The 24,820-nt window shown below is 48.4% G+C and overlaps 1 protein-coding gene across 1 annotated transcript; it reads left to right on the top strand.

Annotated features, from left to right (window-relative positions):
* Nucleotides 1-1,843: 1,843 nt before the first annotated feature.
* TCHP (trichoplein keratin filament binding) lies at nt 1,844-23,334 on the top strand. Its single transcript, XM_027862006.1, has 13 exons — nt 1,844-1,908; nt 13,760-13,950; nt 16,192-16,402; nt 16,937-16,993; nt 17,591-17,659; nt 18,577-18,750; nt 19,595-19,707; nt 19,864-19,930; nt 20,288-20,460; nt 21,665-21,746; nt 21,880-22,065; nt 22,192-22,335; nt 22,734-23,334. The coding sequence occupies exons 2-13, from the start codon at nt 13,760-13,762 to the stop codon at nt 22,764-22,766; spliced, it is 1,500 nt and encodes a 499-aa protein (XP_027717807.1). The 5' UTR covers nt 1,844-1,908; the 3' UTR covers nt 22,767-23,334.
* The last annotated feature ends 1,486 nt before the right edge of the window (nt 23,335-24,820 follow it).

A 24,820-nucleotide genomic window follows, 5' to 3' on the forward strand; every position in this document is an offset into this window, starting at 1 on the left:
GAACCATGTGGATATTGAGTATAGCACAGTGCCTGGCACATAGTAGGGGCTAATAAGTGTTTATTGACGGATTGAATTATGGGACAACTTTTCTTTCCTCACCACAGCAAAAGCACAAGTACAGAAACCTAAAACATTCAAATAGTCCATCAGACTCTTTGGACACCTTGCAGAAAGTAAAGACGTTCTGTGGATTGCTGAACAAATGATCCCCTTTCTCCTTGTACCTGCACCACCTAAGTTACACACAGAAATAACATGGCGGATTGAGTGGGTCCATATCTCCTGGCCCCTTATGGCTCAGTGGTAGTCCTTCAGTAGCAAATTGAGGCATATAACTTATTCTTCAACTCAAGAGCTCTCTGTCCCTTGGGTACCCCAGAACTCAGGATTACCCATAAGGAACCAGCCACCACCCCCTCATCAGTAAAATGAGCTAGAGAAGGAAATGGCAAACCCCTCCAGTATCTTTGCCAAGAAAACCCCACATGGGGTCACCGGGAGTCAGACACAACTGAAAATGACTGAACACCATATGCCAGGCATTGCACTAGGCACAAGCACTTTTCAAATACTGCAAATATCCCATGGGGGAAGGCAAGGACGGTGGCATTTTTTTCAGTCTTCTCTGCCTCCCGTTCAAGGCTGATGAAGGGGAGTTGTTGTTATTCAGTTGTGTCCAACTCTTCATGACCTTGTAACCCCATTTTTAGGGTTTTCTTGGCAAAGATCCTGGAGTGGTTTGCCATCTCCTCCAACTCATTTTACAGATGAGGAAACTGAGGCAACCAGGGTGAAGTGACTTCCCCAGGGCCAACACAGCTAGTAAGTGTCTGAGGCTGGATTTGAACTCAGGTCTTTCTGACTCCAGGCTCATGCTCTATTCATTATGCCACCTAGCTGCCCATAGTTAGTATTACTTCCTTTTCCTTCTCGAGTCCTCTATTTCTCTCTGGCAACAAGCATTTATTAAACACCTACTATGTGCCAGGTATTCTGCTGAGCATTGGGGGATACAAAGACAGGCAAAAAACCAATCCCTGCAACCGATCCACATACATCCTGGATAAATGGAGATAATCAAAGGAGGGAAGGTGCTAAGATGGAGGAGGGCAGGGAGGCGCATAGTAGGCATTTAATGGAAGGATCATGTTATTTTTAGTCAGAAGGGTATTGTATACAACCCCTTGTTGTATAGATGGATGAAGGAATCAGATCTTTAACAAGAGAAAGAAATAGCAAAGCCGAGACACTGGGCTGGAAAAAACCTCAGATGCCCCGTGCTTTGGTTGGGTGTTGGCTTACTTACAATCCAACCCCCTTACTTTCCAGATTAGGAAACTGAGGCAATGGAGGGGGAGTGGTTTGGCCAAAGTCACAGAGGTGCTATGAATCAGAAGGAGGATTTGATCCTGGGTCCGCTCACTTTTTCTCCCTCTGATATCTGGAGGGATTCAATTCAGTTAAATAAACATTTATTAAGCACCTACTGTGTGCAAGGCATTGTGCCTGGGTGGATACAGACACAAAACCAAAACAGACCCTGCCCTCGAGGAGCTTCCATCCTGTGAAGGTTCCCCACTCCTGGACTGGGGGCTGAGGGATGGCTTGTGCAAAGGCGCGGAGTCAGGAGATGGAAGGTCCTATAGGGAGCACCACCACGCTGCCTCACTTCCAGCCTCCTTTCTTTTTCCCCGGCCGCCTCCCGCTAGGGGGCGCTGTGGCAGCCGGAGCTCCGCTTCTCGTCTGTGACCCAGCCAAAGGAAACGCGTCCGCGCGAGGTTTGTCCCTGGCCGCCAGCCGTCCTACGTCATCCGTCCCCTTGACAACGGCCGGAGAGCGCGCCGCTTAGCGGCAGAGGCTGTGAGCCGGCTGAAACGGCGGCTGAGGCCGCGGAGGAGCGCCGAGGTGAGGCCGACGCGCGGTGGCTGGGCCGCGGGGCGCGGGACCGGGTCGGGGGGGACGCGGGGGGCCTCGCGGGGGAAACCGAGGCCCAGGCCGGGAGAGGGTCCCGACGGAGGGAGCGGGCGTCACGGCCTAGGCTGGTGGGGAAACTGAGGCCCACGGAGGGGCGGGGCTGTGGGGGAGGGGGCGTCGCGGCCAAGCCTGGTTTTACAGACCGGGAAACCGAGGCCCAGAGAGGGGGAGGGGCCTGGCGAAGGCGGGTCGTGGAGACCAGGCCTGGCGTTTTATAGATGGGGAAGCTGAGGCCCACGGAGGGGGAGGGGCTATCAAGACCAATCCAGGTATTTTACAGATGGGGAAACCGAGGCCCAGAGGAGTTGTAGGTTAATAATCTAGATCTGAAATGGACCTCGGAGGTCACATCCGGCCCACCCCTTCTCTGTTTTACAGATGGAGAAACTGAGGCACAGAGTAATAGTACCGGATCATAATCCGGAGCTGGGCTGTAGAGGCCACTGAGCCTAACCCTGGTATTTTACAGAGGAGGAAACTGAGGCCCGGCGAGGTCTAGAGTTGTAAGGAATGTTAAAAGCTGTCTTGAGCCAACCCCCTCATTTTACAGGGGAGGAAACTGAGGCCCAGAGAAAGGAAGCAGCTTGCCCAAGGACACACAGGGAGTACAGGAATGGGACACAGAATAGATCCCTGGAGTCAGAGGTGATACCTTTATCACCTTCAGCAAACTTCTTAATCTCTCGGAGCCTCGGTTTCTCCATCTGTAAAATGAGAGGGTTGACCTCAGTGGCCTTTGAGGGTCATTTCAATGCCAGGCTAGATGGCATTGAGAGGCAAGGTGTAGTGGAACTAGCGTGGACGTTGGAGTCAAGAGACCTGGGTTCGAATCCTTCCTTAGTTAATATACAAGCATTTATTAAGCTTTAGTAATTTAAGAAATTTAAATATTGTGAACTAACCGAAAAATTTTGAGAGGTTCATTTAAAATATTGAAGTATTTCTTATTAAAATTCAAACCCACTGTTGTGCACTCTAGTTGATTTTCTCACTTTGTGAAAACTTCCATCAGTCGCTGCTCAGTGACTTCGATTTCGTGTGTACTCCTGTCTTCGGGTCATCCGGAGAACCACACCTGGCAGCAACCGTGACAGTTTTTTTTTGGCTAGGGTTAAGTGACTTGCCCAGGGTCACACAGCTAGTAAGTATTATATGTGTCTGAGGCCGCATTTGAACTCAGGTCCTCCTGAATCCAGGGCCGGTGCTTTATCCACTGGGCCCCCTAAGCAGCCCCAGTCCATGACAGTTTTGACATGAAAAAGTTCAGTGTAGAGAGATCAGGGGCCGCCCTCCACAGATCCACTGGGCTGAGGAGGTGTCACCCAGACACTGTTGCATGTGTCATGCCTAACAGTGGGGGTGTGTCTGTTAACATTAAAAACTTATTATGTGAAATTCACAACAGTGTAAAAGAAATTTAAATAGCTAAGCTTTCCTCCAATGTTGTTTTTGTAAATTTGTAGCATAGGCAGTTTATTTCTAAGACTTTCAGGGTGCCTTGTAGAAGTGTAGGGCTAGGGATGGACCTAGGAATTCATTGGTCCAGGGAACTCCCAGAGGAGGAGATCCCTGTAGCAGGGCAGATCAGCACCTTCTTTGCCAGAGAAGAAACAGGGCTTGAAGGTAGAAAATTGGCCTCAGAACAGGAAGACCTGCATTCAGGTTCTATCTCTGATTGACAGGGGCAGTGTGACCTTGGGTGACTCCCTTAACGTCTCAGTACTTGAGAAAACTCTCTTGCAGAATAAATCTGAAGAGAATAAATACAAAGAAACATAAAGTAGTTTGGGAGGGAGGGTACTGTCACTTGGGAGTATTAGAAAATATTTCATGTAAGAAGTGCTGCTTGAGCTGTTCTGTGAGGCAGAGGGGAAGAGGGAGGGCATTCCAGGGATGGGGAATGGCCAGTGCAAAGGCCTGGAGACTGGATATGGAGCATCCTATGGAAGGGACAGAAGGCCAGTTTGGCTGGATTGGAAGGTAGGGGGTGGGGGAAGCTGGAAAGGCAATTGGGACCAGGCTGTGAAGGGTTTTTAGAAGTTTACCTTTAGAGGCAATAGGGAGCCACTGGAGTTTATTGAGTAGGGGAGTGACATGGTCAGATCTACGCTTAAGGAAAATCACTTTGGCAGCTGTGTACTAGAAGCAAAGAGACCAATTAGAAAACTTTGTAGTGATTCAGATAAGACCTGGAAGACCTGAACTCAGGGAGTGGTGTGTGGCGGGAGAGACGTGCCGGGCACCAGGGGCAATGCAGGCTGGAATGGTGAGACCATGACAGATTGATTGACTGTGTGGGATGAGGGAGAGTGAGAAACTGAGGATGACAGTGAGGTGGCAGCACTGGGTGCCTGAAGAATGGTCTGGCCCTTGACAGAGAGGGAAAGGAAAGAGAGGAAGTTCTGTTCTGGACATGTGGAGATGTCCCTGGTCATCTCTGAGCTCTTGGCAGCTGTGTGACCTTGGGAGAGGCCACTTCATCCCTTGGGCCTCAGTTTGCTCATCTGTAAAATGAGGGCACTGGATAAGATGCCCACTGAGGGTCTGAGTGACCCAACCTTGACTCCAGATCTCACCCTCTTCCCACTGTCCTGTAGCTTTGGACTCTCACCCAGGGACTGGAGTGACTGACCTAGTGTCTCTCTCACCGTTCTCTTAGAGCTAGTAGGGACCTTGGAGACCTTGATCTTATCAGGGAGGAAACTGAGGCCGAGAGGGCACGGGACTTCCCCAGGGTGACCGAAGGAGTAACTGACTGCAGACTCAGCACTATGACCACCACAACATACTGATGGCTCCCTCATGATCTCGGGCAGGTCACTTACCCTTGTTGGTCCTGGGTTATTCTCTTTGTAAGAGAGTGGAGTTTGGAGCAGATGGCCCCTCCAGGTTTCACATGGGACCCTATGACACCTAGCAGGCTGAAGATCCCCAGGGAAGGAGAAGTACCCAGGGTCAGGTTGTGCCAGGGCCAGACTAGGGCGGGGTTTTTTCTGTGCACTTGGAACTGGACTTTGGTTTGGTTTTTAAAAAGTATTTCTAGTGAGCAGCTAGGTGGTGCGGTTGGATAGAGCTCAGTCTTGGAGTCATGAGGACGTGAGTTCAAATCCAGTCTCAGACACGTGACACTTACTAGCTGTGTGACCCTGGGCAAGTCATTTAACCCTGATTGCCTCACCAAAAAGCAAAAAAATAAAATAAAAGTATTTTTGTAACTGTATTTCAGTAAAATTGGTCTCCTTTGTAAACCCATACAGTTTATTTTATGCATAATTCTGAAAAGACGCCCACAAGTTTCACCGGAATGACCGCCAGAGGATTCCAGTCCAAACCTTTGGACTGGAGGGTCTCTAAAGCAGAGGTGTCAGGCCTGGCCAGAATCTTACTAAAATCTAATTGGGAGAGGTTTAACAAAACAAATAAAAATGCACGCGAACACAGGTAATGTTAATTTGTGTTTTTCTAAGCCAAAATGCAGCTGCAGAAATCATTTTTCTTTGAGTTTGACACCATAGTTCTACAGTCTCCTCTACTTTGGCATGGAGTATCAGAGCTGGAAGGCTCTGCATCTTGTTTGCTCTCTTTGAGTATTGCCCAATATTAGCATTTAATAGTCACTTCTCTCCAGTTGGAGTCTGGAATGGCAGGCTGAGAGAAAGGCCCTGAGGGACTGGGAGGCCACATAAGTACCTGTAATCTAGGCACACGGGGGCTTGGACCAGAGGCCTTGGTTTCTTCTATTCTGACGTGGAATGCCAGAGCTGAGAATCTCAGTCCTACTATGTTATATTATGCCAAATTATGTTATATCATCACATTATATCATATCTCATGTTAATAGAATTGCTCTAAGAGGTGGCATGGGCACATGTCAAACTCACCGCAGGCAAAACTTAAATGTAATTGGGAAATGTTTAACAAAAGAAGTAAGAATACAACAGAACCTAGAAAATGTTGATTTGTAGTTTTCTAAGTAAGTCTGCTGCTGGCAGAGATCCCTCTCTTTTGAGTTTGACCCACTGATGGTGTGTATGGAGGACTGACCTTGGTGTCAGGAAGACTTGAAAAAGTTCAGTCCTGCGTCTGACACATGACCGCTGGCGAATCACTTGTCACTACTGGGCTTCTTTAAGATTCTGAAGGAGGCATCGATTACTGATCTGCATCGGTGGGGGCAGAGTTTCCATATTAGGAGTGCCCTGCCAGTGTGGGGGTGGGGGGTAGGGGGGAGGGAGTAGAGGGAGGGGAGAATTTAGAATAGAAAAGAAAAAATTTTTAAATAAAAACAAACCTACCCCAAAAAGTTCCCCACACGGATGAAATGGTAAGTCTGGACCCCACCCCCCAAAATCACCTTATATTAATGTAAAGGGGCCGGCGTAGTAGAGTAGATAGTCCTAGAATTTCAGAATTGGAAGGGACCCCAGTGGCCATCTGGTCCAACCCCCATCCCGATCCGTTCTGTGGGACCCAGCTCTATAGATCCTGCCTGGTTGATCCTGTATCCGGTCATTTTGCGTGTTGTCTCCATTAGACTGGGAGCTTCTTGACAGCAGGGTTTTTTGCCTTTGCATTTGAATCCCTAGCACTTTTTAGCACAGTGCATGGCACATAGTAGGTGCTCAATAAATGCTTATTGATTGATTGAAACACAAATGCTTATTGATTGATTAAAACTAAGTCATAGGCTGACTGCAGTCTATGGAGGAAGGGAGTTCCCCAGGCTTACATGTTTTAGTCACTTTGCTTCTTGGAATACAGTTTCCTCATCTTTAAAATAGGGATGGGAGCACTTTCCATGACCTTCCTCTCTAGGGGGACTGTGAGGAAAGGGGTTTGTAGACTTAAGAATACAAATGACACATTTCCTGGTTGAGGGAGGAGCTGCCAACACGGGTATCTACAGTGAACATACAGCATGAAGATAAAAGTTAATAAATGCATATCCATACACAGAACTTAAATACAGGGTAGTTTAGGGGGGGAGAGAACCTGGTTATGGACATAAAGAAAGGCTTCATGCAGAGGATGGCATTTTAATGCAAGAGGATTCTCTGAACAAGGATGGTCTATGCACGGGGCTCATCCAGGCCTGAGGGCACCGAGATGGGAGGTGGGGTGTCCTGTGTGGGGGACAGAGAAGGCCAGTGTGGCCGGAAAGAGGCTGGAGTCAGGCTTTCAAGGCTAGGAAGAGTTTGTTTTTAGCCTAGAGGTATTAGAGATCCACTGGAGTTGATTGTGGAGGGAAATCACATAACCAGATCTACATTTCAGTCGGTCAGTAAACATATATAAGTGCCTACTATGTGCCAGGCACTGTGCTAAGCTGAGGATACAAAATGAGACAAAAGACAGTCCCTGCCCTCAAGGAGCTCACAATTTAATGGAGGAGACGACCAGTAAACATCCATACAAACAAGCTGTGTACCAGATAAATGGGAAATGTCTAAGAGAGAAAAGGCACCAGAATTAAGAGGGCCTGGGAAAGGCTTCCTGTAGAAGGTGAGATTTTAGCTGGGACTTAAAAGAAACCAGGAGAAGATGAGGAGGGAGAATGCTTTGGCGTTGATGTGTAGGTTATGCTGCAGTAGAAAGAGACTTAAAGTAGACAGACCGATTGGGAGATCTGGGCGAGAGATAATGAGGGTTTGAACGATGTGGTCTCTATGTGAGTAGAGAGGAGAATGTAGATGGAAAAGATATGAAGGCAGAAACAGTAAGATTTGGAGGCAAGTGAGGAGTTGAGACTAATGCTGAGATTGCAAACCTGGCAGGCTGGAGGAATGGTGATGCCTTTGACAACAGGGAGATGTATCTAATAGGCAAGTTGGTGGTGCCAGACTGAAGTTTGGAGGAGAGATCGGGGCCACATGTATAGATCTGAGAGTTATCTGTGTGGAGATGGTGATTAAACCTCTAGGAGTTGGTGAGGTTATCAGAGGAGACAGTGTGGAGCGGGGGTTCTTAACCTGATATTCATTGATTCCCCTCCCCTCCCCAAGAGATCAATGGATAGATTTCAGGGCTCCTTGAACTTGAATGGGAAAATAAATGACATCTTTATTTTCACTGACCTGTGACTGAAATTAACCATTTCCTTCAATGATTTAAAAAACATTATTCTGAAAAGGAGTCCGTAATTTTTACCAGACTGCCAAAGGAGTCTATGACACACAAAAAAGTTAAGAACTGATATATAAGGAAAAAAGAAGGGGACCTAGGGCAGATCCTTGTGGAACACCCAGTCAGGGGGCAAGATATGGATGATGAATCAGCAGAAGAGACTGAGAAAGAGTAATCAGACAGGTAAGAGACAAACCAGGAGAGAGTAGGGTTGTGAAAACCTGGAGAGGAGAGAGTATCCAGGAATAGAGGGTGGTCAGCAAGGCCAATGACTGAGAAAGACCAGCAGATTTGACAGGTAAGAGATCGCCAGTAACTCTGGAGAAAGCAGAGCCCTGCTGTAAAAGGCTGAGAAGTGGGTAAGAGAAGAGGAAGCCAGGGGAGCAAGTGTAGATGGCTTTTTTGTGGGGGGGAGGGGGCCAAGAAGTGTAGACAAAGGGAGGAGCTATATGGGGCAATAGATTGACGGAATGCCAAGTGGGTTCTTTTGAATGTCTTTTTAAAAAAATAATATTTTACTTTTCCTCCCAATTACACATTAAGACAATTTTTTTAACATTAAAAAAAGTTTTGAGTTCCAAATTCTATCCTTCCCTCCTCTGCTCCCTCCCTGAGACGATAAGCAGTCTGATGTAGTTTATATATGCGCAATCATGTAAAACATTTCCATATTAGTCATTTTGTACAAGAAGACTCAAAAAAAAAAGAAAGAAAGAAGGTGAAAAATAGCCTGCTTCAGTCTGTATTTAGCCAGTATCAGTTCTTTCTCTGGAGATGGAGAGTATGCTTCATCATTAGTCCTTTGGGATTGCCTTGGATCATTGTATTGCTGAGAAGAGCTAAGTCATTCACAGTTCTTCATTGAACAATATTGCTGTTACTGTGTACAACATTCTCCTGGTTCTGTTCACTTCATTTGCATCAGTTCATGTAAGTCTTTCCAGGTTTTTCTGAAATCATCCTGCTCATCATTTCTTACAGGACGATAATAATCCATCACAATCATATACCACAGCTTGTTTAGCTATTTCCCAATTGATGGGCATCCTCTCAATTTCTAATTTTTAGCCACCACAAAAGAGCTGTTATTAATATTTTTATACAATTTTTTCCCTTTTTTTTTTTAATCTCTTTGGGATACAGACCTAGCAATGGTATCACTGGATCAAAGGCTATGCAGAATTTGAAAGCCTTTGGGCATAGTTGCAAATTGCTCTCCAGAATGGTTGAATCAGTTCACAACTCCACCAGCAGTGTATTTAGTGTCCCAGTTTTCCCACATCCCCTCCAACTAAAGGTCTTTTTAGGGTGGGAAGACAGGTGTGTTTGAAGACAGTAGGGAGGGAACCAGTTGGTAGAAGATGACGAGTCCAGAAAGGGGGAATGATTGAGGATGTAATCTGCTAGAGAAGGGAGGAGGAGATAGGAAAAAGGAGAGGGGAGGACATGACATCAAGGGATTTTGACATGAAGTAATTGGGAGGAGTTCCGTCAGTTTTCTCAGTAGTAGTAGGCAAGTCCTTAGCTAAGCCCAAGAAGAGGGAGAGAATGTGAGAGGAAAGAAGGTTAAACTAGCTGCTGTCGGGGGGCCAATGAAGAACCAATTAAGGAGGAGTAAAGGACTGCCTTGCTGCAGTGAGGGCCCAGTTGAGGCTGGGTAGCTCAAATTTGTAATATGCCAGTCAGCAGTCAGGGTTGGGGGCTTCCTTCGGGAGCCCGTGAGGAGGAGCAGAAGGGAGACGTCCAGGGTTTAGGTTTGGTGACATGGCAGTGGTGGTTTTTCTTCTAGGCCTGGCTTTGCCACTGACTCTCTCTCTGATGCTGAACTGGCCCTTTTGTGGCTTTTATTTTCTCGTTTAGGATGAAGGATTGAATTTGATAGAGAAAGTCCCTTCAGGCCCTAAAATACTGTGATTTTAAAACATACATACATATATAGAGAGAGACAGGCAGACATCTATCTCTGTATGTATATACGTATGTATGTATGTGTACTTACATATGTGTATATACACACATCATTATTTACATACTCTACTTGTGCTTCGTTAGAAAGAAGTGATGCCCCTTAGATAAAATACATAAAGCTCTATTCATATTTGAGGCCGTTTTAGTATCGACTCAGTACACGTCTTGTCAGGAGGAGAGCAGCTTCAGTTTGACACAAGCACAGAAAAATCAACTCGCGTTTTGGAGAGTTTGGTGAGAGACAGCCAGGTGATTTGGACAGATTCTGGGCTGACTCTGTGACATAAAAGAGAGAGTACTGGAGTTGGATTCCAAGGACCTGAGTTCAGAATCCCATTTTTCTTACTTCCTGGGTGACTTTAGGCAAGATACTCTGCCTTCCTGGCCTCAGTTTCCTCATCTGTAAAATGAGGCACTAGATGATCTTAGGTAGCCCTTCGAGCTCTATGGGCTCTTAGGGTACTTTTCTTAGCAGAGGAATATCCGGCCTTGAAAGGCGTCAGAGGCCCATTTGTGATGGCCCTGGGCTTGGGGCCTTCATGCCAGCTTCCGTAGCCTGGAGATGGGAGTGCCTGAGAAGAAATGTGTTGAAGGTCTGGTCTCGTGGTATCTCTTGTGGGGCCGGGGAGAGCACTTAGAACGTATGAACACAGAATGTTATGGCTGAAATAGACTTTGGGCTTCACCTAGTCCAGTCTCCTTATTTAATAGATGAGGAAACTGAGACCCAGAGAGGGAAACTGACTTGTCCAAGGTCACATGGATAGTGAGCAACCCCGCCTGGATTCAATGCCAGATCTCTTCCTCGGGTCTCTTCTGGCCTGTTTGAAAGGCCAGGTGGTCAACCCTCCAAACTCTTCCCCTTTTCTCCAGGAGATGATATTGTGGCCTGTACTCCCCTTACAACGAGAGGTGGGGTGTGGGGAGGGGGCGGCACAGGAGAAGGATAGGGGCACTTATATTTCAGGCACGGTGCGGGGCTTACATTCTGATGAGAAGAAAACATAAAGGGGAGCTGGAAAAGGGCGTGAGGGTAGGAGGAGAAGATACCAGAGTGGCAGGCAAGAAAGCTGGTGTGGAGGAGTTGGGGGGTAGGGGGGGGGGAGTAGGGAGTCTAGCCAAGAGTGAAGAGAGGCATGTTGGGTTTCCCCAGAGTTACCAAGAAGAGCCGGTGTAAGGCAGAGGTTTCTGCAGACAGGAAAGGGACTCTAAGGAACAGAGCTTATGTGCAGTCGTGTTTCTTCCAGAAGGAATTTCTTTACTGGGAGTTTACTCTACCAGTGAAATCATAGGTCCTGTGCCCCCAGATCAACCCCACTTACCTCCCAAGGCTCTTTGGGAAAATAAGATGAGGCAATGCACATATAGGGCTATGGACCTTCAGGCCTATATGAACTGAGCTGTTGGGTGCTTCTCAGTGTGCCAGGCAGTGCTCTGAGACTGTTAGCTGTGGAACAGTTACATACCTACTTTAGGGGAGGAAATTCTCAGGGGCTTGGGAGGGGATCCCCTGGACCAGTGAAATCAGAGCCTCCCCAATTACATAAACAAAAAACCCTGTCTTCCCCACAAAATCACTCAATTAACATTTAACCAAAATTCTGCATCCAACCTCAATGGACACACAGTCTCTCTTACCTACGTGTCTCATTTTTAACTAGAGCTTCAATACTTTGGAAATAATATCACAGCATGTAAAATAGTAGCTCACATTTCTGTATCACATGGGCTTTCTTCACAAGGGACCTGTGAGGTGGCAGGCTGTGCATTTAGGGTCCCCTTTTTGTAAAAGAATACACTGAATCAGAGAGGTCAAGTAACTCGGCACAGTCACACAGGAAGCTGGTGAGGGAGTTAAGACTCACACCGGCATCCGACTCCAGGTCCATTGTGTTCTTTCCACTATATCTTGCTGCTTTGCTGTATCCAAAGCCCTTTTCTGGGTCCTGAGAGGAAAAACAAAGACCAATAAAATGGAATTCTTTCTGTCTAAGAACTTCCTGCCCGGTAGCAGAGACAGGATTCAGATAATAACTCCCGTAGAAGACGGAATGGAATAGGGAGCGAGTCAGAGTCTACACTAGACGCTGGGAGGGATTGGAGAAAGAAGGAATTACTTAACAGCTACAGGTAGGGGCAGGGGAGGAGGGCAAACCAGCAGAAGTGTTCAGTCACGGTGGAGGCCAACCTCCAAGTCTGGAGGCGGGGAGTCCGAAAGGCACGGTTTGAGCAAAGACGCAACTGGATGTTTCACCTTAATAGGCAGTGAGAATGGACAGTTCACCACGGCACGGCCCCTAGTGTTGTATCTTCCTTTGATGAGCCTTAAGCCGTTTTCCCCTAGAGTCAAATAATACAGCTCAGAAATAGGAGTCAGACCATAGCGATTCTGAACCACTCCTGCTTCCTGTCACTTTGGGACATTTCCCTCCAGTCTGCGAGTGTCTCAGAGGTGATGGATGTCGGGTTCTCACAGAGCATCGTGTCCTGCGCTCCCCTGTGTGGGGGGGCTCACGACCTTCACTCCTCACCATTGATGGCTTCTGCCCAGATCCCTCTCTAGATTACCCATAGAGCGTCTGTCCATGCCGCTGATGGCCTCTTCTGGCTCTTTTACTGTTCTGTGGATGCTTGTATCCATTCTCTCATCAAAGGTCTGCCCCTCTTAGTCCAGAGTGCACGTCTGGGACATGATGTCTTTTACACTGTTCCTCATCAGCCTTCTTAGATGCACTGAGCATCTTTGCTTTGCCCTTTGGGTCACCTGAAATGCTGGTTTTTCTTAGGTTGTGGTGTAGTAGTGAGGTGTATAATGATCATGTTGATGTTCTGGGTTTGCCATGAATTGGTAACTTAAGGACATTTCATTAAAGAAAAAATAAACACCAGAAGTCACCTAAAGGGTGTCATGAGGAAAGAGGAGCATTCTGCCCTTCATGTAGGGTGCGGCTTTATAATGCTCCTGGAAACCAGACGTGGCCAACTTCGTGGGCAGACTGAGCTGTCTGATCCCGTCCATATGTGTGCAGGAGGCCCTCAAAGCGCCCCTGACATGTGGGCCTCTACTCTGCGTGACAGTATCTAGTGACATGTTGTCACTGCCTCCTGTGATGGCCAGTTCCACGTCTGGGTAGCTCCGATGGCTGAGGCATTTTTTCCCTTATGTTGAACCGAAGCTTCCTTACCTTTTTGCACCATGATTCTGCCCTCTGGGGCCAAGCCAGACAAGTCCGCGCCCTCTTCTTCCTAAGAGCCTCTCTGATCGTGAAGACGGCTCTCCTGGTCTCCCTGCTCTGCTTTTTGAGCTCAGCATCTTCATTTGCTTGAGCAGATGTTTACATGGCATAGGCTCACGGACACTCTTCACCTCGACATCAGAGCACGGCCTCCCATGCACACACTCCAGTTTGTCAGTGCCCTTCCTAAAATGGGGCACCTGGGATCAAGCACAGTCTGACCAGGTCCCAGGACAGTGGGAGTGTCCCCTTTGTTGTCCTATGTCCAGGGCCTGAGAGCACAGTGACTTTGGGGGCTGCTGCGTCATGCCCATTTCCCCTCTAGCTTGCAGGCCACCAAACCATCCACGTCTTTTGATCTCCTGTTTCTTTTGATTGGACAAGACTTATGTGATGAGCATAGCGTCAGGCCTGCAGTAATTAACTCCCTCCCCTCAATTGTCCTTTTTGCCCAGATGGCATTACCTACCATGCCGTCCTGCTGGCCAACCCGCAACAGAGCGCTCGAAAGGCAGATCGTGCGACAACGAGAGCAAGAAGCCCAATTTCGGCAGCAGTGGGATATCAACAGCCGCTATTTCAGAGAATTTGATGTCTGGAGCTCTAAACAGGCCCAGTGGAGCTCAAGAACATGCTACCAGAAGAGGTAATCGTGGGTGGTTCTGGCCTGGCCGAGACACCGTGGCCATAAGATGCTTGTGGTAGAGACTCGAAGGGCAGGTCGCCTTTTCTAGAGCAGTGGCCTTCCAGCACCCTGTCAGGAATACCCCAGGATGGGTGCCTGTGACTATTTATAAATGCTACGCATGTACTGTTGTACTGCGAGAGATCATTCGTTTTAAAGTGGACACAAAAGGAATTTGAAATGCTGAAATAAAGATGAAATAAATAACACATTAAAATCATTTTATTTATCGTTGGAACCGAGAACCTTTTGTTCGCACTAATTACTAACAATTAATTGCCCTCACTCTTAGTAATACTTTTTAGTGAGAACAGTTTGATTGCTTGCTGGTCTGTCTGACCCAGGCAGTGGCCTGTCAGTGACTTTAGAAGGCTGATGATGAAGCATGCAGGTGCAGAAGGAGCTCCACGTTCTTAGACGTGGCTGATGACACTGATTTGTTGTAATTGCACATATTTGTTGCCAGGGAGAGCTTCCCTTTAGAGGAAGGCGGCTGAGAAAATGGGTAGGAATAGGGAGCCAAAGACGGGCATCAAGAAAACCTTTCAGAGTGCAGAGAAGGGGGCAGCTAGGTGGTGCAGTGGATAGAGCAGCAGCCTTGGATTCAGGAGGACCTGAATTCAAATCTGGCCTCAGATGCATGACACTTACTAGCTGTGTGAACCCTGGGCAATTGACTTAACCCCATTGCCTAGCCAAAAAAAAAAAAAAAGACAAAAATGCAGAGAAGAAAACAAAAAGGCGATGCACAGAGCGGTTAGGTTACTGCTGTGCTAAATTTAAAAAAACATACTTAGCAGAGTCCACAATTTCTCAATACATTCCTCTTGTATTTGTATATTAAAATGTTTCTGTTGATATGTTCACAGTAAAAAAGAATGTTTTTTTTTTTTAAAGTTTCTTAAAACTCTTGATTTAATGCATTGTGGTTCTGCAAGTTGAAAGTCTGGTACTAAATTCAGTTCGTTCTGTTACTTGGGTGTGCTGGTTGTCCTTGTGAAAAGTGACACCTCACAGATATTCATCGATTCAAATGGAAGAGGGATGGTACAGTGGGAAGAGCAGTGGCTTGGATGCAGAAGGTCTGGATTCAAATCCTGCCTCTGACACTCCCTGGGCAACCTCGGGCAGGTCCCTTTGCCTCCCTCCGCCTCAGTTTCTACAGCTGTTAAGTGAACAGGTTGGACTAGTGACGTCTGAGGGCCCTTCCCACTTTTTCTCATCCTCTCCACCAGTTATTGTTGTAATTCAACTAGTAAATTTCCGTCTTTCCTGATGCCAATCAGTTCTGGCAAATTAATCAGAAGAACTGAGATTTTGATACTTTTAACGTATGGGTTCAGGCCAACCAGAATCATCCGGATGATTCTTAAGCTGGTTAGAAAATTCTGTTTCCAAGTTAAAATGAGCAGATCAGTTTTTATAGGTGACATTTTCAGCAGTAAAAGCCTAGTTTTCAAATGTCTTACAATCATGGTGATTTTGTATCACCATAAGTTGTATCTCAAGACGTGACATACATTCGCGATCAAGTTCACTATTAATGATAGTGGATATAAATATTTCAGATAATCTTGAGAATTTCCAAATTCCCTGGCTGACCTTGTCAGACCTGATTAGATCGCCGTTGTTTTTCCCTTGTAATATGGCTGACGAGCCCATAGCGAAAATAGGAAGTGTCAGCTCTGCCGTTTCTAATTTTGAACAGACTCATATTATTAGTATTATCTTCAGTCACTTTTCTTTGCAGAATTCTTTTTAAATTATGTGTCCATTTTGTGGCTTAGTTTTATTAGTTAATCAGTTAATGACTTAAAATTATGTAATATAATCTTTAAATCCATTTGACCACAAACATGGTAACTGCAGTAAGTCGGAAGATGTGGACAGCCCATGAACACGTGAGGGTGCTGCTGTCAGTCCATGTGCTTTGTGAAACTCCTCCTCTTCCCTCATGGTTCCCCATGAATTTATCGTATGTGAATTCTGACGCGGACCAAGGAGGAGACACACAGGGACCAGCTACGTTACGTTTTAATGATGCTAATTTCTTATTTTTTTGATAAGAATAATTGCCTTCTTGCACCCTGCTGGGCCGTCTTGAGCATTCCCTAGGGGCTACGCTCCTCATTTTGGAGACCACTGTCCTAGCAAAGTTTGCACAATTCTATTGCTAATCTTGATGATCTTTTTCTTGAGTAGCATGCAAGCATACGAACAGCAGAAACTGAAGGAGGAAAAGAAAAAGAGTTTGGCAGAACGACAGAAACGTCTCTGTAAACTGCTGTCAGAGGAGAGGAATCAGTTCACCAAAGAACTGAAAGAGAAGAGGCTGAATGTGGCTTTGAGAGAGAGCGACATGAGAGAAAGAAGCGAGAAACTTAAGTCGGCAAGAGAACAAGAAAGGAAAACGGTACCTGGGGGCACGCAGGCGGGGCAGGGGGGCGGCGGGCCATGCCCGCTCCTGGGCCCTCCACTTGTCTGAGCTTCGAGTTCTTCAAGAGGAGAGCCGATCAAAGTGTTCGTGGCAACATCTGGTTTACATAATGACATTTAGAATAATTTCCCTTTGCTCCCATTTCCAGTGTTCCCAAGGTGATGGTATTCCATGGTGATTTGCTAGTCCTAAGTATTTTTGCTTCCTGCTCAGTGCTTTGAAAGACTTCTGAATGGAGCAGGGCATCTGTGTTGGGCCAGACTTCTAGCCCACCTTTTCTCATGACTATGAGTAGGCCCTTTCATCAGTGCTGATGGAGACTTCTGCACAGATAGGTCGCTATCATTGCTTCCTTCCGGAGTGGAATGATGGAAATAGGATACCCGTGAAAGGATTGTTGCACTAGTATAAGTGGGAGCTGGAGATCTTTCCCCAGTTTAGCTGGTGTTTGTTGTTAGTTGCTGAAATTTGGGAGTTCGCCACATCTCATTTGTGGCATGTTTTTCACAGGTTGCTGAACAACTTCTGTATGAACACTGGAAGAAGACTAACCCCAGATTTCGACAGGTAAAAGCTGAGGGGATCGTGCCGTTCTCTTTCCCATGTAGATAAACTGAGTTTGCCCAACTTATTCTAATTTGTGTCCCCTGCTAGTTTGAATCAAGTAGTTTTTGACATTTGAATGGTGTGCCTCGAAAAAAGGTGTTGAAGTGAACGTTGTTTTCGTTCCATAATGAGTTAAGCTTCAGTTCCATCTGAATTAATAGGTTTTGTGCACATTTGCAGTTATAGAATGGTAGACTTGGAGTCTCCCTTTTATCGATTGATTTATTGAGTCTCTGTGTTGGAAGGCCCCTCAGAGGCCATCTGCTCCAAACCTCTACCTAGTTTATGAGTCCCCCCTCTAGAATCCTTGAGAAGTGGTCCCTCGTCTGTGCTCGAGGGTATAACAGATCGCAGCTTCCCCAGGCAGCCCAGACCTTGCTTTTGGCCTCTTTGTACTGGCCTTTCCAATTTCTGGAACACTGGCATTCAGACCCTGTTTCTTTCCTCTCCCCATGGAAAGCCATCGTGATTGAGTACGAGCCCAACTGGGGCTCTTGGACGCTTTGGGGGAGTGGGAGGAGCTGCCCTCTGACCCTCCTGCTGTTCTTCTGTCTCCAGATCGAATCAGCTCTTCACAGGAAACATGTGGTCGACTCCTGGGAATCTCAGCTGTCAGAAAGAAAACAGGTACGGAGGGCCTGCGTCTGCCTCTTGGAGTGCGTCCCAAGTTTTCAAGGGAGGGAGCAGGAGCCACGCAGCTCACTGAAGGAAGTGATGTGGTGGAGACAGTGTGTTGGAAGTGAGTCAGGAGAGATCGAGGTTCAAAACTTGCTTCCTTCACTTCCTGGCTCTGGGTCCGAGCAGGCTCCTTCACCTTGTGGAGCCTCAGTTTCCTCCCCTGTAAGACAGAGATGATACTAGATCGAGCCCTAACCCACCAGGAGGCTGTGAGTGCCACGTAAACCACATGCATTGGGGAATCCCCCCGCAAACCTTCACGCGCTCGGGTCCGTGTCAGATTGGGCTTGTATTATGATAGATCATGCCGCAGGCAGCGTTAGGTGAAGGTACAGGAGCAGACCCAGGCTTTCGGGCCGTGGGGCATTGGGGAGCAAGTGGACTCCTTGTTGCCCGAAGCGGGATGTTTGTAGGAGTGAGAAGGGGCCTTACAGAGCTTTTCCCTCCTCCCCTTCGCGGGCAGTCAGGAGAAGAATGTGCATTTCTGTGACCTCTTAAGGTGTCCAAAGTGTGTTTGTCACAACCACCCCGTGAGGAAGGTAGCAAAAGGAGCGTCTCCTTACTTTACAAGGGAGGACATTGCACCTGAGAGAGTTGGAGACTTCACAGGGCAGAAACAGGCCCAGAACCTCGGTCTCCTCCACAGATCTGGGCTGCACGCCTGCTCCTCTGATGCCGCCGAAGAGCGGCGTCGAGTCACGGCCTGTTCCTCGTCCAGGCGCGCACGTCGACGCGGAGTGACGCTGCTGCTGTCTCCTTAGCTTTAGCTTGTCCTGCGTCTGTTGTGTCGGGTTCTGTTCTGCTGGGCCTGGCTTGGCATCTCTCACCCCACTCAGTGGTGTTGGTTGGTTGTTTGACTTGTCTAGCAAGAAGCTGCCGAGAAAGAGGAAAAAATCCAGTTTGAAAACCAGTATGAAGTGGCCAGAAGGGAGGCCATGGAACGGATGACCCGCGCAGAAGAGAAGAGACGATTGGAGGACAGCCAGCAGGCGGAGGCTTTGCGCCAGCAGATGGAGGAGCTCAGGCTGAAGGAGCTGGAGGTGAAGGGGCCCCCGAGGCGGGCAGGCAGCGGCAGGAGCCTGGGCAGGGCCGAGCCCCGTGTGCCCAGGCAAGGCGTGGACGCTCACCACCCCCGCCTCTGCCCCTGTGCCGGCTTCCACAATTTGAGGGGGCCTCGAACCTGGAGTAGTTTTCCCCTAGACCTCTGCTTTCCTCCACGCATGTATGGACGTGTATACATACGCATGCATGTACATGTGATTCATTTCTTTAATTTTCTGCATTTTCATTGGGGGTGGGGTCTCCCTCTGTTGACACAGATCGCAAACCCTCCGTGTCATAAGCTGATGGTCTTTGACATTTGCTGTAGCTAAAAACTTTCCGTTTTTATGACTGTCTGGTAATGCCTCTTTCTGAACTCAGCCAGGCTGGTCCTTGGACTATAGACATACATTGGCTGCTGCGTCCATATCCAGAGTTTTTTCAGGTTAATCAAAAATTCCTGAACTTGTGTTCCACTGGCCTGGCCTTCAAGAGGCATTGGATCACCTCTGGGCCATGATGAAACCTACTAGGAGGTTTTTAGTGTAGCTTGTTGGGAGACCTGGCAATAGTCTGAATCAAGGTTCTAGATAGCTCAAGTTCTTGTGCTGATGAGAACATGAATAGGAGACCTCGCTTGTGTCTGGTGGGAGAGAGGAGGACAGGGTCCCTTTCCTTCAGAGAGTTCTCTGCTGATCTGGCACCGGGCTGATTTTCCCTGCCCCTTGGGGTGTGGTCCTAATGGCCCTGACTAGATGCTACTGCCTTTGTATTTGCCAGCGACTGAGCTGTTCAAAGAGGGGAGGTAGAAATCACTTTACTTCATTTTTATTATGGCAACAGGCAACAAAACTGAAGAAAGAACAAGAGAACTTGTTGAGGCGCCAGTGGGAACTGGGCTTACTGGAGGAAGAGAGGAGGAACATGGAGGAGTGCAGGAAGAAGGCGGAGCTGGGGTACGCGCTGGGGGGTGGGGATGGCGTCCGGGTCTGAGCCATTACTAGCTCTCACACACCAGGCAAAGGATAGCGAAGCATGGGTTTTCCCCAGAACTCCAGGCAGAACTGATTTCTAAAAGGCTCGATACACTTTGTGTTTCCTTTCTTGTTCAGACGCTTTTTGAGACACCAGTACAACGCTCAGCTGAACAGACGCACCCAGCAGATTCAAGAGGAGCTGGTAAGAGGCCCCGCCAGTCTTTACGTAGCCATGGCCTCCCTGCCCCTTTCCCCGAGTGCTCCAGGATTGTCAGGTGACACCCGCTTCCCTGACGGTGGTTCACTAAGGGAGGGGAGCAGGGCCTCGAGGGCTGAGGTCGGGGGTTGTGAAGTGCTCACCCATTGGTGCTCTTCATTCTTGGCACGTTGCGGGAAACCATTGGCTTATTCATGTCCTGAGTCCCCACTGTGTGGAGCACAGTGCGAGGCACCCCGGGTGATATGGAGACTGGCCAGACTTGGGCATTGTCCCCAGGGAGTCTGCGGCCACGCAGAGCACGGCAGGGAAATGTCTGAAGCCCATCCCGGCCTTTCCCAGGAGGCGGACAGACGGATCCTCTTGGCCCTTCTGGAGAAGGAAGACGAGGACCAGCGGCGGGACTCAGCCCGGCGGGAGCAGGCAGCTGCGGATGCCGCGTGGATGAAGCAAGTCATCGAGGACCAGCTGGAGGTGGAGAGGGCGCGAGAAGCGGAGCTGCAGCTGCTGTACAGGTGAGGGCCGAGCTCCTCCCTTGGGCTCTGTTTGGCAGCGCGGCGTCATTTGCCAAGGCCCCCCCGCTTTTGCCTTTGGATCATCTCTCCTCTGACCCTGCCCCTACCCAGTGCAGGCCCTCCTTGCCTCCTCCCTGGACAGCTTCCATAGCTGCTGGGGGAGCTCTCCCCGATGCAAGCCATCCTCCACCCAGCCTCTAAAGTGACTGTCCTAAAGCACAGGTCTGATCAGGTCCTACTCGGTAAATCCAGTAGCTCCCTGTGGCTGTTTGGGCATTCAAAGCCCTCCCTGCCCTGGCCCCTCATGCCTTTCCATTCTTCTTGCTTCCCTCCGAGCATGCTTCAGTCCTAGGACCTTGGCCTCCTGGCCCATCTTCCCATCAGACCCTCCGTCTCTCAGCTCTGAGCGCTTTCTCTGGCTGTCCCCCAAGGCTGGAACGTTCTCCCTGCCCCGGGCGTCGCTGGCTTCCCTTCCTGAACCCCTATAATGCTCATGCCTTCCCTCTGTTAGTTATCTCCAGTTTATTCCGTATTTAGCTCCTTTGTATGTGTTTGTGTGTGTGTGTGTTGTCTTGCTTCATTAGACTGGGAGCTCCTTGAGGGCAGGGGCTCTCTGATTGCCTTTCTTTGTATCCCCAGCACTCAGCACAATGCCTTGCACACAGTTGGCACTTAATAAGTGCTTGTTTGTTTTTAGATTATTTAAAGGGGAAGGCAGCCCAGTGTGCTGGAAAGAGCAGCGGACTAAGATGCAGAAGACCTGGCTCTGCCATTTTCAGGCCGTGTGACTTTAGAGAAGTCACTTAACCGCCTGAGCCTCAAGTTTCCTGCTCTGTAAAATCAGAGTAATAACAGTTTGTAGCATCTGCTTTAGAGGGTTGTTTTGAGGAAAGCGCTGTGTGCATTGGGAAACCTGTAGGAAAGCAAGCTCTTATCAAGGGAGTCCTGTGTTAGCTTGCTGATCACAAACGCTTCTTGGTTTCACGTGTGGAGCGTGCACACAGGCCTGGATGGAAGACTCCCTCTGAAGATGCTGGCTGTTTTTACAGTCTTGTCCTTTGGAGATTTGATTTAGAGCACTGGGAGGTTAAAGTCGACTTTGTGGGCCCAGAAGTAAAACAAATGCCGAGAACGCTGCCCTTTGAACTCGTTTGTTCTCTGACTGATCAGGATAGGTGATGCTAACGCTCATCTTCTCCTCCAGGGAAGAGGCCAAGCGGATGTGGGAGAAGAGGGAGGCCGAGTGGGAGAGAGAGAGGCAGGCTCGAGACCGGCTGATGAAAGAGGTAGGGAGGGCGCCTGGTCGACGCGCCCTCTGGCTGGGACGGGCCTGGCCCAGCTCTGTCGGAGGCCCTCTGGCCTCCATTTTCTGGAATCGGGCTTCTCCAGCGAGCTGTTCCTTTCTCTGTCCACGGACAGGTTCTTGCGGAGAGACAGCATCAGCTCCAAGAAAAGATTGAACTAAATCGGCGCGCGCAGCAGGAAGCCCTGAAGTGCCGCGAGCAGCTGATTCGAGGCCTGGAGGAGGCGAGGGAAGAGGCCCAGAGAGGAAGAGCAGAAGAAGTGGAGCTGAAAACGATCTGGAGACGGGAGCTGGAGTCACAGGTGAGCGCGGCCCTGAGCCGGCCCCGAGGCCACTGGGCTATGTGCTGTGCAGGCCCAGCGGTCTGGGTCTGACCATGCTGTGCGGGCCCAGCGGTCTGGGTCTGACCATCATCGTCTGCCCCTCAGGTCGCAGAGCGCCGTCTCCACAACCAGGAAGAACTCGAGCAGCAGAGAAAGGAGGAGGCGGAGGCCAGGCTCGAGGACCAGTTATGGGAGGGACTGGTTGAGCAGGAGGCGCGCCTGATGAGCCAGCGCGGCTTTCAGTCCAAGGTAGCGCTCTGCCCGGGGCAGCGTTTGGTGCGGGCACTGTGTCGCCTGCAGAATGTTCCTCTTCCTCAATGCCACTCACTCCTCAAGCCAAGGCTCATCTGTCTCTTTGCAACTTCTGTCCCCTGGGCCCAGTTTTCTCCTTGGGGGTCACGCCAACCTGGGCTGATCTCTTCCCATGCTCAGAGTCAGTTATCACAACCACCCTGCCCCTGCCCCATCTTCTCTCTGTCTGTTGCTCTCTTCCCAGTCCCTTCATGTAAGCCGCTTCACCATCCCGGTTGTGTCTTCTGGATTTTTATTTCTGGATTTCTGGGTGGTTTACCTTGAATTTAAGGAGAGTTGTTCTCTAATGCCCATGGTGGGAATGCTCAGTGGTATTTCTGCTCTCTCTTTTCTAGCCATACGGTCGTCCCAGAATTGCCTGGAACTGAGCCTGAATGCACAGCAAGCGCTGGGACCAAGGATGCTGACGTGTAGGTTGTGTTGTTAGTAAACCCGATCAGGTATTCCAGGGATTAAAAATAAACATTATACTATGCTTTCCATTTGGAAAGGGTCACGGTGACGTTGCTCAGGGTGAATTAAATGGTAGACGAAGGGGCCAGACTGAAAGGGGCTGGGAACACGTGCAGCTCGGCTAAGGTAAAAATTTTGGCCTTTTCGGTTGTAAAAGTGTAATGAAATGTAGGTAAACATTTAGAATATTTTCAGAGAGCTTTCTCTGGAAACTAACTTTATTTATAAATAGCAAAAATTTCTAAAGTGCTTAATTATTGAATGTTGGGAGTTTGACTTTTCAGGAAGAATTTCCATGTAAACTCTTAAGACATAACACACAAGACAGAGTGTGTCCAGTTCTTGTTGGCTCGTGCTCAATTTCAGATCTCCCGTGGTTACTAGTAAATGTGATGTTTAGTGATATGGCCGGCTAATTGTTTAGGTGTAATTAAGGCACTTATTTATTGGAGACATTTCTTAATAAATTTTTTTTTAAATGAACATGTCTGGTGTTCCATCTCATGTTTTCTGTCTGTTGCTAGTAATAGGCTAAGAGTCTTTGCATGACTTACTACAGTTGTTCAATTTAAGATCCCTTCTAAGCCACTAAAGGCTTGACTGCATCTGCCGTTCAAGTGGGCAGAGCTTCTACTGGGAAAAATGAATGCAGTTGTATCAAAGTGGGAGGGGAAGTTAAACAATGAGAACCTTGAAACATTGAGACATTTCACCTAAAGAAGCTGCGGAACAAGGCTGAACCAGCCAAACACACAGCACACGCTAAGAACCTAAGGAGAAGAAAATAAACTCTTGTTCCAGATACCAGCCCTTCTCCTTAAGATATTTTGATCCAATCTCTGTGGTCTGTGTAGGCGTGGGATGATGTCCCTCCACCTAAAAATGAGATGATGGCCCAGAGACTTTTCACCTAGGTGTGAGTCCGCTGGAGGAAATGGTAGAGCACGGCTTGACTTAGGTGTCCAAGAATGGGATTTGTGTTTCTGGATTGCCAGTTCAATGGTAGGAATGAGTTAGAGGAATAATCAGGGCAGAGTTCTCAGGCCAAAGGGAAGCCTGCGGTTCTATCACTCTGAACTGAATCTTCCAGCTGGCTGAGAAGGGCTGAGTCCAGCTCCATGTACCCCTGCTCAGACCCAGGCCCGGGTCCGATGAGGGCAGCAGCAATCAGACTTTGCTCTGGATCACTTTGGGAGCACCAAAATCTTGCAGATCCTCACCTGAGCTGCTTCAGAGATCTTGGAATAACCCAGCACTCCACCCCCAAGAAAACGGCAGGAGCAGCCCAGACTTTCCCTCCAGAAGTGCTGCGGATTTCAGCCCTTACATCAAGTCCGAAGTCAAGAAGCAGGCTGGGAGAATGAGCAAACAAAAAAAGAGAGCCCCACCGTAAAGAGCCGTTACGGTGGCAGGGAAGCTCAAGACATAAACCCAGAAGGCAGGAGTGACCCCAAAAGATCTACAAGCAAAACCTCAGGGAAAAACACAGCAACCAGAACGCCTACAGGAGAGAGGAAGCTTCATTTCAAAAGCTTTTTTTTTCAAGTGTAAAGTGTTTTTATAAGTGGAATGAAAGCACTTGAGGAAAAATTGGGGAAGAAACGAGAGCTGTGGAAGAAAGCAGTAGGGATGGAATTAACAACTCGGCACAAAACCCGACCCAGCCACAGACTCCCTGAAAACTAGAGTGAGCCGAGCAGAAGCTAGCGATTCCGTGGGGCAGCAAGAAGTGTTAAAGCAAAGTCAGAAGACCGAACAGAGACAGGAGAAAACTTAAGATGTGAATCACTGGACTATCTGAGTGCGGCGACCAAAGAAAGAGCCTAGACATCCTAGCTCAGTGTGTCTTAAAAGGAAACTGCCCGGATCTCTCAGAACCAGAGGGCAGGGAGGAAATAGAAAGAATCCATGGGTCACCTTCCGAAAGGAACCCCAAAAGGAAAACTCCCAGGAACATCATGGCCAAGAT

Source organism: Vombatus ursinus, unplaced genomic scaffold (genome assembly GCF_900497805.2).
Source record: "Vombatus ursinus unplaced genomic scaffold, bare-nosed wombat genome assembly UNPS02001287.1, whole genome shotgun sequence".
NCBI lineage: Eukaryota > Metazoa > Chordata > Mammalia > Diprotodontia > Vombatidae > Vombatus > Vombatus ursinus.